We start from the raw sequence: 17,127 nt of genomic DNA, 5'->3' as shown, positions 1-17,127 counted from the left end.
AATTTAAATGTTTTATTTTCATTAGTAATAATGATCTGTATTTGGACTCATAAAATGTATAGCTGAAGAAGTGGATACATATACACAAGTTGTTCCAAACATTCTTAAGTGAATTGGGTATCGGTTTTTAAATTAAAATGTAAGGTAACTGAAGTTAAGTAAAATGAGAAGTTCAGTTTCCTAGTCTCATTAGCCATGCTTCAGTAGCTCGTGGTTGTCAAATTAGTACAGATCATAATTCTTAACCACTTGGCTCCACAATTTCCCCTAGTAGAGTTCTTGAAAGGCTTAGCCATGCCTGGAGCTTGTGGATGGGGAGATGAAGGGGGATAACTCCAAGGCTGGGCTCTCAGAAGGGACCTGGCCTTTATGAGGTGCTGGTTCTGCTCATTCTCATCCTCCATTGCTGGAGAATCCCGCAGCTATCTCTTGTAATGCCTTGGTCTGTGTTGAGGGTTTTCTTAAGGTTTATATTTTGGGGTTCTTTGTCAGGAGACTTAAAGGAGTAAATAATGAGATATAATGGCAGTGGCTGTTGAACAGCACAGGTGACTCCCACAGTCCTGGAGATATGCAAGCAGCCTGGGAGATGGACCTAAGTAGCCTTGTTTGGGACCACGTTTCCTTTGCTTCTCCCCCAACCTCATCTCCTTGGCCTGCCCATGGGTGACCAAGAGCCAGAGGCAGGAAGTAAGGAAAGTTAGGAAGAGAGCAGAAATAAAAGAGGAAGTGACAAAGAGAAAAAGAGAGAGTAAATTCTTGGAAGAACTCATCACACCATCATTCAGCCACTCGCTCCCTATTCTCATCTGCTTGTCAGTCATTTTGCATCCTGCATGAGCCAGGCCAGTTCAGGCATTGGTAACGCAGAGGTGAGTGGGACAGAGCTGGCCTTGGGGTAGTCAGGGTGGACTGTTGTCCTTTGGTGTGAGGTTAAGCCCCTGTTCCCTTCTTTACAACAGCAGGAACCTATGAATGAAAGTGGCTAAAAGGAGAGTCCTTTGTTTTTAACACGTGTCACTAACAATGTGACGTGTTTTATCCTAGATGTTTTGAGACAAATTATATATCTTTGGCCTCTTTACTTTGGTGTCTTTTCCTTTTGTGTAATATGTTTTAGTACAAACTTTTATCTGAAACTGATGGTGTCTGATATGTGTCAGAATTCACAATGTTTGGAATTTAGTAATATATTAGTATATATTGGCATATCTTTTGTATTTTATAACAACCCTGGTAGGCTCTGAGGCAGTACCCTGTAATCAAACGTAATATTTCTACAGCAAAACTTACACACACTCACAAGAAATGGGATAAATAAAGACTGTAAGTAGTATCAGGCCATTCGGCTGTGTTCAGGTTTTACCACCAAATTACTTTTTATAATACTAAGGTGAAGAACGTTGTTTTCAGAGCTTTTGGGGTTTCAGAATTGCATTAAGCATATAGCCCTATATTCTCTACCTGCACAGTTGCATGAACAAGGGGATCAGATCTTGCTTGTACATTCTGGGAAGAATACCCAGTGTATGACTTGTAGAGTGTGCTCTGTGGAACATGTGTTCCCCGAGATTCTCTGTAGTGAAGGCTGACGTGGTGGAGGTCACAGCATTTTGAAAAAGCTGTATGATGTATTCGGTTCTAGGAGACTCACAATTACCCACGTGGGAGTTCTGAGGAGTCAGAAAGAAATCCATTTATTGGTGTTTAACCTCCTGTCTTGCCTCTAAGTTTGATCTTGGCCCTCTTTTTGTTGGATGACCACCTGACTATAGAGATAGTATTCTGCAGACAGGGGGCCCTACATCTCAGTTTGCTGGTTCAACCTTGGTTTACTCCCATTATCCTGGTGAAATTAAGAGCATCCATTTCATAGTGTGCCCCAGTTTCAGTGATAAGTTATATAGTCTTCCTATCCATAGACATTTACAGAATGCATACTGGCACACGTGGCTTAGGTTTATCCTCATTTTGTAGATAAGACAAACATTTTCTGTTAAGGGCAGAAAGAAAACATTTTCATCTTTGCAAGCCATACAGTTTCTATTGCAATTACTCAATTCTGCCATTGTACCATGAAAGCAGTCATAGATAATATGTAAATGAATGGACCCAGCTGTGTTCCAACAGAACTTTATGTGCAAAAACAGGTGGTGGGCTGGATTTGGCTTCCAGGCCATAGCTGAACCCTGATGTACATGATAAAGCTGATGATGTCCAGAGTTGCATAGTGAAGTCCAAGAACGCGTAGCAAATTATTGGCAAAGCTGAGAGCAGATCCCAGATACCCTACTCCCTAGACTGTCACCACTGTATCATTGACTGTAGACAGAAAGTATCTCTAAAAGCTCATGGGCACGGTCAGTGAGCCTTTAAGGTTTCAATTAGAAACCCCATATATAGGACGAGACACAAATGGGTACAGGATGGGGCCACAGGTTGAAGTACAATGAATAAGAAAATTGACTGAGTACAGGGACAGTCACACCATTTGCCATGCTTTTGGATGAGGCATGGGGGAAAAGGACATTTCTGGAGTACCCCCTATGTTCACACCCTATGAGAGGCATGAGATCTGTGCAGTAGTTCCCTCTATTAGGTGGCAACATGTCCTATCTTCCAGCGTAGGAAGCACTACTGGTAAATTCAAGTCCCCATGATCCATCCCAGGTCCTCCGGCTCTAAGCTCTGCTTTGCCTTTAGGGAAGATAGCTTGCACTTTCTGAGAATCTTCTTCCTAGTTGTGTAATGTTAACTGTATCCTGTCATCATTCAGAATCACAGTTCCCTCATCTGTAGAATGGAGAGGATATTAGGTATGATAGGACCTTCTGCAGATGAAATTAGAGAACATATATGTATCATCATGTCAGGTATATTAGTCTGTTCTCATACTGCTATAAAGAACTGCCCAAGACTGGGTAATTTATAAAGAAAAGAGGTTTAATTGACTCACAGTTCCACATGGCTGGGGAGGCCTCAGGAAACTTACAATCATGGCAGAAAGGGAAGCAGGCACATCTTACATGGTGGCAGGCGAGAGAGAGCCTGTGAAGGAGGAACTGTCAAACACTTATAAAACCATCAGATCTTGTGATAACTCATTCAGTATCACAAGAACAGCATGGGGAAAACCACCCCCATGATCCAATCACCTCCCACCACGTTCCTCTCTCAACATGTAGGGATTATGGGGATTACAATTCAAGATGTGATTTGGGTGGGGACACAGAGCCAAACCATGCCATCAGGCTTGCAGTGGGCCTCAGTGGAAGGAAGGGAGGAATGGAGGAAGGGAGGGAGGGAGGGAGGGAAAAAGGAAAAGAGGGAAAAAGAGACAAAGGGGAAGGAGGAAGGAAGCCTTTTTAAAAGAAATAGCCAGTGTTGTTTAGCCTGTACTCAGTAACCTCCATGCCCTCCCTTGGATAAGTGGCCTCATCTGGGAGAATTTTCTGATTTGCACCTTGTTGGCTACTACAGCCTCATTGCATTTCCTTGGCTGAGAGCAGCAGTTTGGAGAGAGATGTTATACACACACCGTCACTAATGGTTACTCACTTGGCCACAAACACTGCAGAGTGCCCACATAGGGACAAGCACCCACAAGACTCTCACATTCAAAACATACTCGCACATATACACATAAGTACAGTGGCAAGAAAAGGAGGCCTATCAGAAAATCCAATGACACTAGCAAAATCGGTTTTAAAATTCACCAGACCTGGAGCTCTGGTCCTGTACATATGATTCTATGGGCTAAATACAAATTACTGGGCTTCGGAGCTGATGGTTTATGTATTAATTTATTAAAGTCATATTTTATAGTTCTAAAATTGACTTTTAGCTCTGTAATAAACACTGAAATTTCCTCTTTCTCATTAGTGAGCTTTCTGGCACCAGACTTTTGGCAAGGCCGGGGGTGAGAACCTGCCTCTGCCAGCCATCTCCCGACATGTGCCTTTTCTTGGGAAAGCAGGGGCTTGTTTGTTTATTTACTTTTAATTGACAAATATTAATTGTGTGTATTTAGAGGGTATAGTGTGATATTTTGATCTATGCATGTGTTATAGAAAGACTTAGTCAAACTAATGAACATATCCATCACCTCACCAACTTAACTTTTTTGTATAGTGAGAACATTAAAAAAATCTATTCTTTCAGCAATTTTGAAATGCACAATATATTATTATTAAATGTGGTCACCACTCAGTGCTGAATGGCTGTTAAGTCATGTGTACTTCAGATCACAGCTCCTTTCTAGGTGATATTAATTTGATTTCATATTTTCTAATGATTCTGAATTTTCTGTTTCAAGATTTAAAAAAAAAAAGAACTTCTGTTAATTTTGCAGCCATCTGCTTGCCCTAGTCTCCATCACCTGCCTAGGAAAAATTATATTTTATTCAGTAGTTATTATCGCTGTATAGGCCCCTGAAATTAAGGACTCACCCAGCTTTGGTTCAACCGGACTTTAAACTCAGTCCCTTTCCCTGGAAAACCATGCTATCTGGCACTCTGTAGATTTAGTAAATTCACTCACAATGAAGTGGAGTTTATCACAATGAGGGGTCCACTCTACCACTCTTGGAATTCTATTCCATCTGCTTCCTTACCCATCCCACTTCTCTCCACTAAGCATCAAATCCTCCTCCTTGTCTTATACAGGTCTCCTTGGGCTGATAGGGTAAAAAAAAGTCTCTCTTAATTTTACCCTAAACAATCTCTCCCCATGAAAACATGTATATTTATGTTCTAAGAGGAGTTCTGATGTGCCAACATTTTTCTCTTCTCCTGAAAATGTTTGCAGCCCCTTGAAATTTTTGCCATGCAGATTTTCTGCTCAAGAACTATAAAAGATTAGGTTAAAACACCAGGTCTGTTAAACCATGGCCTGACATATCCACACCCTCCTCCAAGTATGAACAAAAACCACTTTTTGGAAGGATTGAGCAAGACTCATCTCAGAGCCTCTTGTGGGGAATTGCTTCCTGGCTTTGCACAAGTCCTCATGCACAGGGAGAGGTTTTCACCTTTCCATGCAAGCCTCATCTCTTCAACACCTGCACCAGGAGGTCTCTAATGAATCCCATGGGCTGGAGCATGTGCAATAGATAGTAGGTCCACATGGCAGCCTTGGAGCTGAAGAGCATCTACAGGGACGTTGGAATTCTCAGCCTGGGCTCTCTGCTCCACTGCCTGTACTCAGGGTCTCGGCCTCCATTTACTGACTTGGAGTGCCACTGGGTATGCATGGCCTGCCTCCTGAAGACATCCCATCCCTACTCCCCTGCCTCCTGAAGACAGGAGGAAAACACTGCACCAGAGTCACCTCTAGACTTCTCTACTCACTCCCCTGGCTCTCCCATTTCCTGACTTTGATTCCTCAAGGGCCGTGGTTGAATTTTCTTGAGAGTGTTCTTGGGTCAGAGATAACCATTCTCCCTCTCCTCAGAACACCTTGGCAGGTCTTTCCATCTCTGAGGGTCCTGGCATCACCTTGTCCCCTTGTGGTGTCTGTCCCTAGAAACTGGAGCTGGCTAGCTATTGGGTGGGGCTTCCTATGGCTAGGAGTCTCACATCAGAAGCATATTGATGGAGTGATCATCTCCCTCCAAGATTGTAGGTGTCTTCTGGGGCACCTTTTGATCATACTCAGTGTCATTTTACACAATTACATTCACAGATTATTACCATTTTTACTTCCTCTTTTTGTGAATTACCCGTTGAAGTCATTTGCCACTTTTTAATTTGAATGGTTTGGTTTTTTTTTTTGTTGATTCTCAAGAGTCTTTTACACATAAAAAAGGATATTTTCATATTAGCTGACATAGGTATTACAAATATTATTCTCAACCTGTCATTTGACTTTAAATTTTTTTAGATTTTTGCTAACATACAAAGCACACTTGACACCATAGTTATTAAGAAAGCATTGTGTAACTTTAAATAAATTGGTTTTTAAGACATTGTCACTAATTTCTAGTTGTAGTGAATTTGGTTAGAAAATGTATAGGCCCAAAGCTAAACAATTTCTTCTTCGAGGGATTTATTGAAGTTATATTGTAGCCTAGTATATGATTTTTTTGCAACTGAGCCATAAGCATTTGAATGGAAGTTTCATTCTGTCTTTACATTTATTAACATGTATCTAGGAAATACATTATTATTTACATTATATATACTTGCTTTTTCCTATACGATTAGTAGTCAAAGTCTAAGACATAGATTAAAGTCTTCAACCCATGTCTTTTTCATCATTTTCTCCACTTAAGTCTCTTGACTCATGTGTTTTTTCTAAATGACCATTTTAGTCCACCTAATTTCTTCATTGTTCTTTTCAGTTAAAATTCTACTTCAAGGCTTTCACACTATTTTTGCAACAACTGCTTTCTGTTTATTTGCATTTCTTTGTTATGTCTTTGTTCAACTTGTTCTTTTTAATGTTATGCAGTCATTCTGTTTTAGGTGTTTATCTTATAGCATGCAATTAGACTTTGTTTATTTAGACAGCCTGAGAGCTTTTCTGTATTTTAACCCGTTTATATTTATTGTCACAACAGAAACATTTTTTCTTTATTTTGTCATTTTTATTACACAGTTTGAATGCTTTTGTGCTATTTCTTTTTACATGCATTTACTGTGTACTATTTGTTTTTTTTTCTATGAACTTTGCTTTTGGTTTCCTTCGAATTATTAAAAAATATAATTAGGCACATGATTATTTACAGGAAGGCCTCCTGTTTACTTTTCCCTCTGCAAAATGAGGTGGCTAGCACATTATTTTTGCAAACTTTCCCATACCTCTTGAATAATTTTGTTTGTTGAGTCTCTCTGAAGGACCCTGCTATCTTAGTGAATTATTCTTCCAGAGTGGCCATCATGCTGGAGCAACAGCTCTATGTTTGGTGTGACTGTCATCCCCAAGGCACTTCATCTAACTCTCAGGCAGCCACAGGCTGTTTCACAACAGATCCTACCACCTAAGGAAGCTGCCTCTTCTCAGCCATCACCATGATCTCCAGTGGTTCCCATTGGTTCTCCACACTTCTTTTGTTATAGCTGTTAGAGCTCCAAGCCCCAATGAGAGCACTAATCTTTGAATCCACTGACTTGGAGTGACCACATAGGCCACAAAAAGATTTCACAGGGAGGTTTTCCTGTTCGTCTCATCATCTACCTTATATTCTATCCATAGACTTGAACTGAGGAGTAAAAGACAGGAGAGGGAGCGTCCTTTTTGGAGGCTGTCAGGTGTTAGAGATGAAAACTGAAGACAGTTTGAACAAGAGCAGTGGTTCTGATGTCTGGCTGGTTTTGACCTCAAAAAAATGTCTGCTTCCAGTGGTTCATCCTAATAGCAGACATGTATAACATGGGAAGATTTGAGAAATGCTAATAAGGTAGAATAAAAAGGAAAATGAAGATGAAGGCTGAGGCAGAAGTTGAGGCCCAACAGACACCCTGGTCTCCAGCTTGGGTGACTGAATGGGTCATAGTGCCACTTAACCATATTCCGTATTTCAGAAAGAATAGCCTATTGGTCAATGAGGGAAAAGGTTTGAGGAGGAATCTGTGCAGATCTGTTGGATTCACGTCATTGACGTGGTACCTAGGTAGAAATACAGATCTGTGACCTGGACATCTAAGATGGATGTGTGGGTGAAAGGTCTAGGGTGCAGAGCTGGGCTTTGGAGTTATCAGTGCATTGGCAGCTGTTGAAGGGAGAGTGTATGCAGTGAAAAGATGACTAACAGGGGCCCACGTTAGAAGGGAAGATGGAGAAGGAGGAATGCCTACAGACCTCCCAGGCATTGAACAGTGCCAGATTTATGAGAAAAATCACAAGAATAAAGTGTTGTCTGAGCCTAAATAGAAAAAAGACCCAGAAATGGAGAGTCTATGAACACTGACAGTTGTAGAAGAATGGTCAAGTTGTGATAATAATTCTAGTAAATATTTCTTGAGAATGTACCATGTGCCATACATTGTTGTAAGTGGGGTCTTAACTCCCTTAATCTAAAAAATCACTCAATGAGGTAGACGCTGTAATTAAAGATGCAGAAAATGAGGCACAGAGCAGTAACATAACTTTCCCAAGACTACTAACTAGCAAGTGGCACAGCCAGGACTTGAACCTAGGCACTTGGAACCAGAGTTTAAGCACTGTACTATCTTCCTTCTTAAAGTAAGATAAAGATTGAAAATATCTACTTGATTAAGCAATTAGAAGATTATTAGTATCTTCTGTGTAAGCAGTTTTAGGGGAAGTGTGGAACACAGAATCCAGATCATATTAGGTTAAAGTTTTGCAGTGGAAAGTCAGGAAGTGTTGGGAGTCAATGAAGATAAAACTGCTGAGAATTTTAAGTGTTACTGAAACACAACTGGATGGTATTAGAGAAAACCTGCTGCTGAAGGGTAGTTTTTAAAGAATAGGAGAAGCAGTTGACATGTCAAAATTAGGGATAAAAGGGAGGGTTTGGAGATATAGGATAGACAGAGAAAACCAAAAAGAATCCAAAAGATGGAAAATATAGCAAGAGTCCGGGTCAAGAGCGCTGATGTTCCTTGCAAAGAAGAGGCAGGGGATGGTGTGGATGGATATCAAGTCAGTGGGTAAAAAGTTAGAAGTCAGCCCCTCTTTCCCTCTTACCTCTTGAAGATGTGGGTGTCTGCTGGGATTACATGGGTGCATGTTGAAAGGGCGGCAGTTCTGTAAGGTATAGGATTGGAGAAGGCAAATGTGTTATAGGCTGGGCAAAGTTGAAATAAAGGTGCAAAGGAATGGGGGCTTTAGGAGAGACTCGTATGGAGTCTGAGGAGCTCACATGGTAGCCTGGACCTTCTGCATTAATAAGCCAAAGATTAGATAAGAAAAGCAGAGGTCCAGGCTACCACGTGAGCCTGAGGAGCAGGTCAAGAGGAGTCAACTGGGATGAGACTGTCGGTAGAGATTGTGCTGGAGTATGGGAAAATGGAATTTCCAATTTCCAGAAGGTGAAAAATGAGGTGAAAGTGGGGCTAAAGTGGATTGAAGAAGGCCATTGGAACCAGAGAGTTCAAGGATGTTGGCCATGCTATCCACACAGACATTCATATCTCCTTGGTGAAGATAGAGGTTGAGTGATGAGGGAAGCTAAATGCATTACAAAATTTTTATGGAAATAGCAGTTTAGGTGGAAGTCAGTTGCCTTCTACTCCTGGATACCAACAGGTAGATTGCCACTTATTTTTAAGAGTGTTATTATAGATTCAAATGTAATATGTTCCTTGGCAATGTAGAATCAACTCATGGTAAACCCTCCTTGGCTTATGGTAGCTTCCAAGGTAAGCATCTATCTTATCCTTCATAAGAAAGTTGGAATATTAGAAAGTAGTTCTCTGCAGAAGAATGGTCAAGTTGTGGCTTGACCTTTGAAGCTGCAATGAGAAAGATGCAGATTGGGGTTTCCGAGACCTCGGTGTTTGGGTTGTTTTTCCTGCATCTAAGTGTTATTTCTGAAATCTGTTAAAAATATTCTTCTTTTGCTAGCCACCAAAGTGTGGCCTTTTTACCTTGTGTTGAAAATCCCAGTCAATTGCCAGGGTAGCGTGCTGTCTTAATAGAAGGTTTCTTGGGTTGCTTCTGATGGGAAGTTGAAACGTAAAGGGCTGGGGGCCGGGCAGCTTCCTATGATGAATGCCTGCAACTGTTTCTGTGAAATTGACTCCCGCCCTGTGTGTTGCAGGTGATATTTGAATCCGTCTCATTGAAGGGTCATCCTGGCTACATCGCCGTGGACGAGGTCCGGGTCCTTGCTCATCCATGCAGTAAGTTTTTCCCTTCCTCCCAACGCAGCCGTGATCCATGCCAGACTGGGTAGCATAGAGCCTGCAATCCCTTCCATTCATTCAGCTTACAAACATCTCTCACTCTCTCTTTCTCTTTGAATCCTTCAGAAGTGCTTACATACTCAATGCAATCAGTCCTGAATAAATCCATAATTTTGCTGGCCTGTTCAACAGGCAGCACCTCCAGGAATTTGCAGAGAGTGGCAAAACATCTTCGTTTGAATCTCTCTCCATTATTAAGGGAGTCTAAAGTCCTGATTGTTTATTAGTGGGATTCAGACCACTGAAGTGGTAGAATTAGAGGGCTTTGGATAGAATCTTGAGCAATTGTCTTAAGAAAAAAAAAAAAAAAACACCACCACCAAAACACTGAGCAAATTAGCACACTGTTCCCTCACAGGGAAAAGTACCCTGAAGCTATTAATTCTTTTAAAATAATTTTAAATATACTCATCATCTCCATGTAGGCATAGAGATTTCTCATAGTGGTTAGTACTTATGGTACAGCGTGAAGAGTCCTCAAAGGCGTGGCACTCCTCCATACCCATCCACTTCTTTGCCATATTTAGTCTCAGATATTGGAATGTGTTTCAGCAGGGAGATATGGTTTCTGGGTTTGCTAAATCTCAGAGGCCATAAGTCCTGGGTACAGGTAGTTGAGATGACATCATACCCAGTGACATTTGGTTGGGGGGACTGAAATCAAACTGATTTGCATGGAGATTATGGCAGACCCTGGGAGGGATACCTGGGATGCCAGCCCCATGAGTTTGTTAGTGTTCTGCAGATTGGAGATTCCCAGTAGTTTCTTGGCAGCCATCCAGTTCTAGGTAAACCCCTGTGGGCTCTCTCCACTCCTCCCATATGGGCATGAGTCATGTTTTGGGCTATGGTGCAGTTTGCTGCTGCCTCAAGAGACATCATGGGTACTCCTCTCCTTATGTGCTTCTCAATCCTCCCATTTAGGGACTATTCTCATTTCAGCCTCATCCATGTTGCTTTAATTGAAATAACTCTTTCTGCTTCTGCTGCAATGAATTTGTCAGACCCTCAAATGTAACTTCCCTCCCTCTGCCTGGCACTAGAATGCCGTTGTCTGACTCATTGTCTTAGAGCCCCTTCTCTGGAGGAATTTGGAACACATTACAAGTTCCAAACATTATTTTGAGAAATTGTGTTTGGATCCTGCGCAGGAGAGACCCTCTTTCCCAAGAAGCAACTGGTATCTTGGGAATGCTGAGATGCTACTGGGCTCTTCATTGCACTGGCTGAAAGTCCCTACCCTCTGGGTTACTTCCTGAGGCTTTTAGAATTTCTCAGATGGGTCTGTCATTCAGTCATGCCTGGGGAAATGTTTCTGTTGACCCAGACTTCATGTGAAGAGGATCCCAGAAATCCCCCCAGCTATGCAGGGTTTATGTAGTAGATATGCATATGAATCTCCTTCACTAGGGTGAAATATTCCCCACCCTGGACTCGTGGGAGTCACCATCAGCTGCTCATTTGAGAATGAGCCTAAGACTGGGCAACTGTGTTGGGAGATGTCTATGCTACCTGTGGTCCATTTAATTGCATGCGCTCAATCTTGCACTACCTCCAGTTTCGAGGTAGTCTCTCTGAAACATGCCTTCTGTCTTCCTCATTCCCTGCCTACATCCCATCCACTCAGAGCGTGCTTGCCTCTGCCACATCTACCTGTGTTCCTGCTTCTTACTTTGTGCTGGATGCTTGGACTTTAGCTTTCTAGTAGGTGACAGCTGGCTTTTCCCAAGGGAAAATAGCATGAGTCTCTCTACCTGGATCCCAGAACTTTGTGCTCTAATGGGAATTTTCATCTCCGTCCTGATGCCCAACCTTGACACCTGTCTCTTACCCTAGCCGTAACTACCTTCAAGGCCAGAGTGGTAAAAGCTCTGCCTTACCTCCAAGCACTGACCATGGTTTGCTGTCACAAGCAAATGCATCCTTTTTCTTTGATAAATCTCCATGGGAGAGGGCTCTTTGGAGGACACTGGAATGACTTTCCACCCCCCAGAGTCTCATGAATCTTTTTGAAATTCTCGTTTCACTGGGGCTGCTCCTGAAGTCAGCATTCTCCTGACAACCTCATCCTCCTCCTGCAGAGGGGTGTGGGTGGCATGGTCATGAAATTGCTGAAAGCCAGTTACCCAGCAAATGGACCATGGGATATAACTCAGGAAGGCGTGATCCTGGCTTTATGTCTGCATAATGTGCTCCTGTTGGGTTCAGTCTCAGTGTTGAGTCAGCTTAAGCATAAACTTCCCAGAAAGCATGATGTGAAGACCCCATAGGAGTGGCTGGAATTGGAAAAAATTTCACTTAACTATATGGACAAATACTGGCAATGTGTATAATGCCTGAGGTATATCCACAGCTCACGAATCATGTGGAGTTGAGTAGGGCCTAGCAAAGTCCCTTTCCTAAGGACCAGTGCTCAGTCCATACCTAGCCCAGGTTTTTATTCTTTCTTTCAGCAAGTAAATTATTGTACATCAGCTATGTGTTAAGAACTTTCCTAGGCACAGTGATACTTAAGTGACTAAGAAAGGTTAGGTCCTTGTACTCATGGTGTTTGATTAGCAGAAGAGCCAATGGAAAGAAAGGCACTAAATCAGTAACTAATATTAAGTAACCAGAAATTTCAGATAGTGAAAATAATAGTGGATATAATAAGTGTGGGTGTCTGGGATACGGGAGGGCTTCTTGGATATAGTGATCAGAGGAGACATCTTTGAAAATGTGACCTGAGCTGGGACTCAAATCACAGGAGGGAGTTCACAGTCTAGTGATTTGGGGGAGGGGTGCTTCAGACAGAGGAGACAGTGGTTGCAGAGGTCCTGCACACGGAGTTGGCTTGATGCTGCCAGCATGTCCTGAGCCTACAGGGCACAGGAGAAGGTGGTCAGGGCAAATGTTGGGCAGGAAAGCCTGGACCTTGGGCAGCATCGTGAGTAGTTTAAATGTTTGTTTAAGGGCAGGGAGGCTCTGCTGCAGGGAGTGCTGCTGGAGAAGGGTCACTTGGGCTGCTCTGTGTTGGAGGACCATAGAGAAGATGTCGGGAGACCTAGGAGGAAGAAAGTTCTGGAGCCATGCAAGAGGTGGTGGTGGCCTGCACCAGGGTGACTAAGAGACATCCATTCATCATCGAACAAGTATTTACTGAGCGTGAGCTCCATGTCAGGCACCATTCTGGGTTTGTGGGAGTGAGAAAGACATATTGACTGTCTGTCTTCATGGACTTCTATTGAAGTGAAGGAAGCTGAAGAAAAACAAATAAAGTAATTATATGATTATATTATTATAATCTATATATTATATAATTGTACAAGCATTATATAGAAGTATATATTATATAAATGTGAGTTATAATATATAAATAATTATATAATCATATAATTATATAATTTACATTTATCATATATACATTTATAATTATATAATCATATCATATATAATTATATATGATATGATTATATAATTATATGCACAGACAGTGCGTTAGTTTGCTAAAGCTGCTATAACAAAACCCCTCAGACTGGATGGCTTAAGCAACTTAAATGTATTTTATTTTCTCACAGTTCTGGAGGCTGGCAGTCCAAGGTCAAGGTGTTGGCCACGATAGTTTCTCCTGAGGCTCTTTCTTTGCTTGCAGGTGGCTGCCTTCTTGCTGAGGCTTCACATGGTCATTCCTCTGTACTTACAGTCCTTTGGTGTCTCTCCGTGCATTCAAGTGTCCTCCTCTGTTGAGAATACTTGTCAGATTGGATTGGATTAGGGGTTTCCCTAAAGGCCTCATTTTAATTTAATCACATCTTTAAAGGCCCTGCTGCTAAAAATAGGAACATTTGAGATACTGGGGGTTGGGGTCATATATCAAGAGATAAATCTGGGGGAGACACAGTTCAGACCATGACAAATGATGAGCAGGACAATGAAGAAACATAGAGCATAGAGGTGGATAGAGGTGCAGAGATTAGCGATCCATTTAGGAGGCAGAGCCAACTGGTCTCATTTGATAAATTGGATTAGGAGTCAGGCATCGGAGATGGTACACTCACAGATTTGTAGCTTAAGCAAGGTTGTGAGAGCCTGGGAAGAACTGAGCAGGCTGCCTTGTGAGGGGCCCTGTGGGCCCCAGGGACTGCTTACAGGGATTACCGTCATGCAAGTGGATAGTAATTTCTGAACTCTCCTTTAGACTAAAGGTGCTTTTCCCCAGCCTCCAGTCTTAGAATTTATGACTTCACTCATAGATGGTTAAAAATTTAACTATATTGAAATACATGCATTCAATTCAAAAAAAGCCAGTGGACATAAAGTCTTTTTAATTCTCCCCTTCTGTCCTCTAAAACATATTTTCTATTAACATATGGTCAGAGTTTATCAATAAGTGATTCCACTAAATATTCCAAAAGTTCCAGGGAGCGAGTGACTGATTTGCAATTGTATCTCCAATTGATAGGCACTGAAATTAGAACTGTAGATAATCGCCTCCAAGCTCCCAAAACAGTAACCAAAAGACAGGCATAATACTCAAAGGAAATTATTTTCTCTTACAAATGGAAGCCTCTCATCTATATTTTATAGCCCATTTAACATTTTTTGTGTTATTCTAAAAGTATTCTAGCCTTAGTTACCCTCTGCTGCTGTTTCTCAGTGTTAGCCATTAGCAGGGCCAAGGCAGTTATAACTGTGTAAGATAAATGTCAGTATGATTTTTCCCCTCCATTTCAAAGTTTCTAGCTTCTAAGTTGACTTTTCTTTCTCCCTCACAATCTTGTGGGGCCGTGTCCCCCAGCCCACAGAGCATCTGCAACATGTTTCTAATGTGCGTACTGGGCTTTCTCCACAATTGTGTGGCTTCCTACTGAGCACTGTCAGGTTTAAAGAGCAAGATAAAGGGCACAATAATATGTCTTCAGATGCTGCACTGACATCTGCAGGAGTCTAAATGTCACCAACGTCAAGGCATTTTTGCCCCAAATGCACAGCCAGTCTTCTGTTAAGCCCATTCAGCGGCATCCCATCTGGGGGAAATTGGGTCTCAGTGTGGAGTGAGTAGGAAATGCTTAGAACCACGAGCCGATGGCTGACCTGGGTACCAAGGTCAACCATGTTTGGCTGAAGATGACTGAGTTGAAGCTCTTGGAATATAAGTTCTCTCCCAGAGCATCAGATGCTGGGGGAAGGTGACAGTTGAGAGAGCTTGCGGCTGATGAGCAGGCCGTTTGGGGGCATGGAAAAAGGAGGGTCAGAGAGGCCAGGAACGCAGGGAAGAGGACCCAACAGGCCCCCCACATAAGAACAATCCCCAGAGAGCACTGCCTGTCATGAGCCAAGGATGACCCAGAGCCCCAAGGAGCAGAGACAAGGGTCTTGAGCAAGAAGAGGGTGGCCTAGATCAGCTCCTGTGCTGGGAACTGTACTTGGGGTTGGCCTTCATGTGATGCCCACCGCGTACCGCATGGAGTGGTGGGGGCATCCCTGAATGTATGGGGCTGGATCGGGTGAGACTGGCTAGTGGAAATTGTTGCAGATGACTTTCGTAAGAGGTACATATCAGGGACCGCAGATTGATAGAGCCTGCATGTACACATGTTTTGTTGAGCCTGTACTGTGTTTTAATAACATGTTGAGTTTAGAGTGAGAGATTTCATATAAAGTCTGGATTTCTTACTGGCCTGGGGAAATCAGATGTTTGACACCCCTATACAAAGCATGCATGCCTGGCCTTCCTCTGCTGAATTTAAGTAGGAGCTGCCCCCTTTCAGTGGGACGCAGAGTCTCTCTCCAGTTCCCTCCAGTCCTCACCACTCCTTATTGTCTCCCCAGTGCTGAGGCTACTGGTGGATACCAGTTATTGTGCTTGCAACATTGCTTTTCTTGTATAAAGAAATCTTTATTTTTCTCAAGTCTCTATCAAAAGTGGGAAAGTAAAAGATGGGGCAAGGAAGTGGTATTTTTGTTTTGTTTTACAGCTGAATGACTTTATTAATTTACATAACTGGCTCTTGTGGGTGCATGCGTTCATTATCTCTGCTGTAAATTGCCAGTATTTCCCCAGAATATTCACACCAGGAGCCATTAAACATCTAAACTCTCTACCACTGAACCTAGAAGGAAGGGAAGAAGAGGAATTGAAGATGAAAGAATCAAGGCAAAAGGTCTGTTGCTGAGAAGGAAGAAGTGCAGAGGAGTCAGAGGCATGCTGGGGACATTGATCCAGAAAAGATTCATTGCTAATTGTACATATCCCAGAGGTTAAACCATTTTCTCGAAGGGTAAGGGAAGAGCATTTCTTTGTAAAACCAAACACAGAGTTTCCCAGCATTGGAGCTAAGACTCTGCACTCCCTCCCCACCTGGGGTGGATGTGTTCACTCCCCCTTTAAGCCTGTGGCATGAACAGGCTTCCAAGGTTCACTCTATTCCCACTTCAAGAATTGATTTGAACTGATAGTTCCAAAAATAACTTCATAAAATTATACGGGAGAGCCAAAAGGAAACAATTTCAGACAATCAGAGCAGCATGGCATTTGTCAAGTTGACTAGATGCAGGAATTGTCAACTCTGAAAAGCCCATAGAGGTGGTTTTCCCTGGGCCTTGGGTCCTTGACACCACACCAGCCATGGTGGCTCAAAGGTAGCCTGAGGGGTCTCTGAGCTGCTGTCATTAGTTTAAAAACCTGAGTAAAAGTACATTGGGGAAATGGGGATACTGCCCACTTCCTGGATTTTTTGGGGGTTTCAGTGATATATGACGTGTAAAGTTCTACAAACAGTGTCAGACTCATCGTAAGCGATCAATGAACTCTTCACTGAGCCAGGCCACTTCTCAAGCACCAATTCCACGCTGCCCAGTGCTCTCCCAACAAGTCTGCCTAATTGTTCCAAGATTCTTGGCTTTTGCTGAGCTTTATAGGTGCTGACACAGATTGGTAGACAAAATAGTTCAAATCAAGGAAAAATAGCAAGGAAAGGGGTCACTTTGGATAAAATATTTGGGAGCATGGAAAGAAACCTGAACCATCAGCACAGCCCTGACTGGGAGCCCCTTCTGCAGACCCTGGAGTCTATCTGGAGACACCATCCTCATTCCCAGTGCCCAGGAGGCAAGGGAGCATAGCTGCTTGTTACATGCTGAGTTTGGGGCTAAAGTGGACCTGGATTGAATTTTGTTTCTGTCTTTCACTAGTGCTGTGTAGCTTTCAACACATTAAACTTGCTGAGCCTTGATTTCTGCCTAACAGGGAAATCATAATTGTGTCTGCTTTAT

General features: G+C 42.5%; 1 protein-coding gene across 9 annotated transcripts in view; it reads left to right on the top strand.

Annotated features, from left to right (window-relative positions):
- The window catches only part of PTPRT (protein tyrosine phosphatase receptor type T), a 1,110,571-nt gene that overhangs the window by 401,231 nt on the left and 692,213 nt on the right, over positions 1–17,127 (top strand). For all 9 annotated transcript variants that reach the window (XM_055373001.2, XM_019017483.4, XM_019017481.4 and 6 more), the window contains exon 4: positions 9,729–9,810. In XM_055373001.2, the coding sequence (XP_055228976.1) occupies positions 9,729–9,810 (82 nt within the window). The remainder of the gene's footprint in view (positions 1–9,728; positions 9,811–17,127) is intronic.

Source organism: Gorilla gorilla, chromosome 21, assembly GCF_029281585.2.
Source record: "Gorilla gorilla gorilla isolate KB3781 chromosome 21, NHGRI_mGorGor1-v2.1_pri, whole genome shotgun sequence".
In the NCBI taxonomy this organism is placed as follows: Eukaryota; Metazoa; Chordata; class Mammalia; order Primates; family Hominidae; genus Gorilla; species Gorilla gorilla.
Note: the sequence above shows the minus strand (reverse complement) of the source record. Positions and strands in the feature narration are given on the sequence as shown.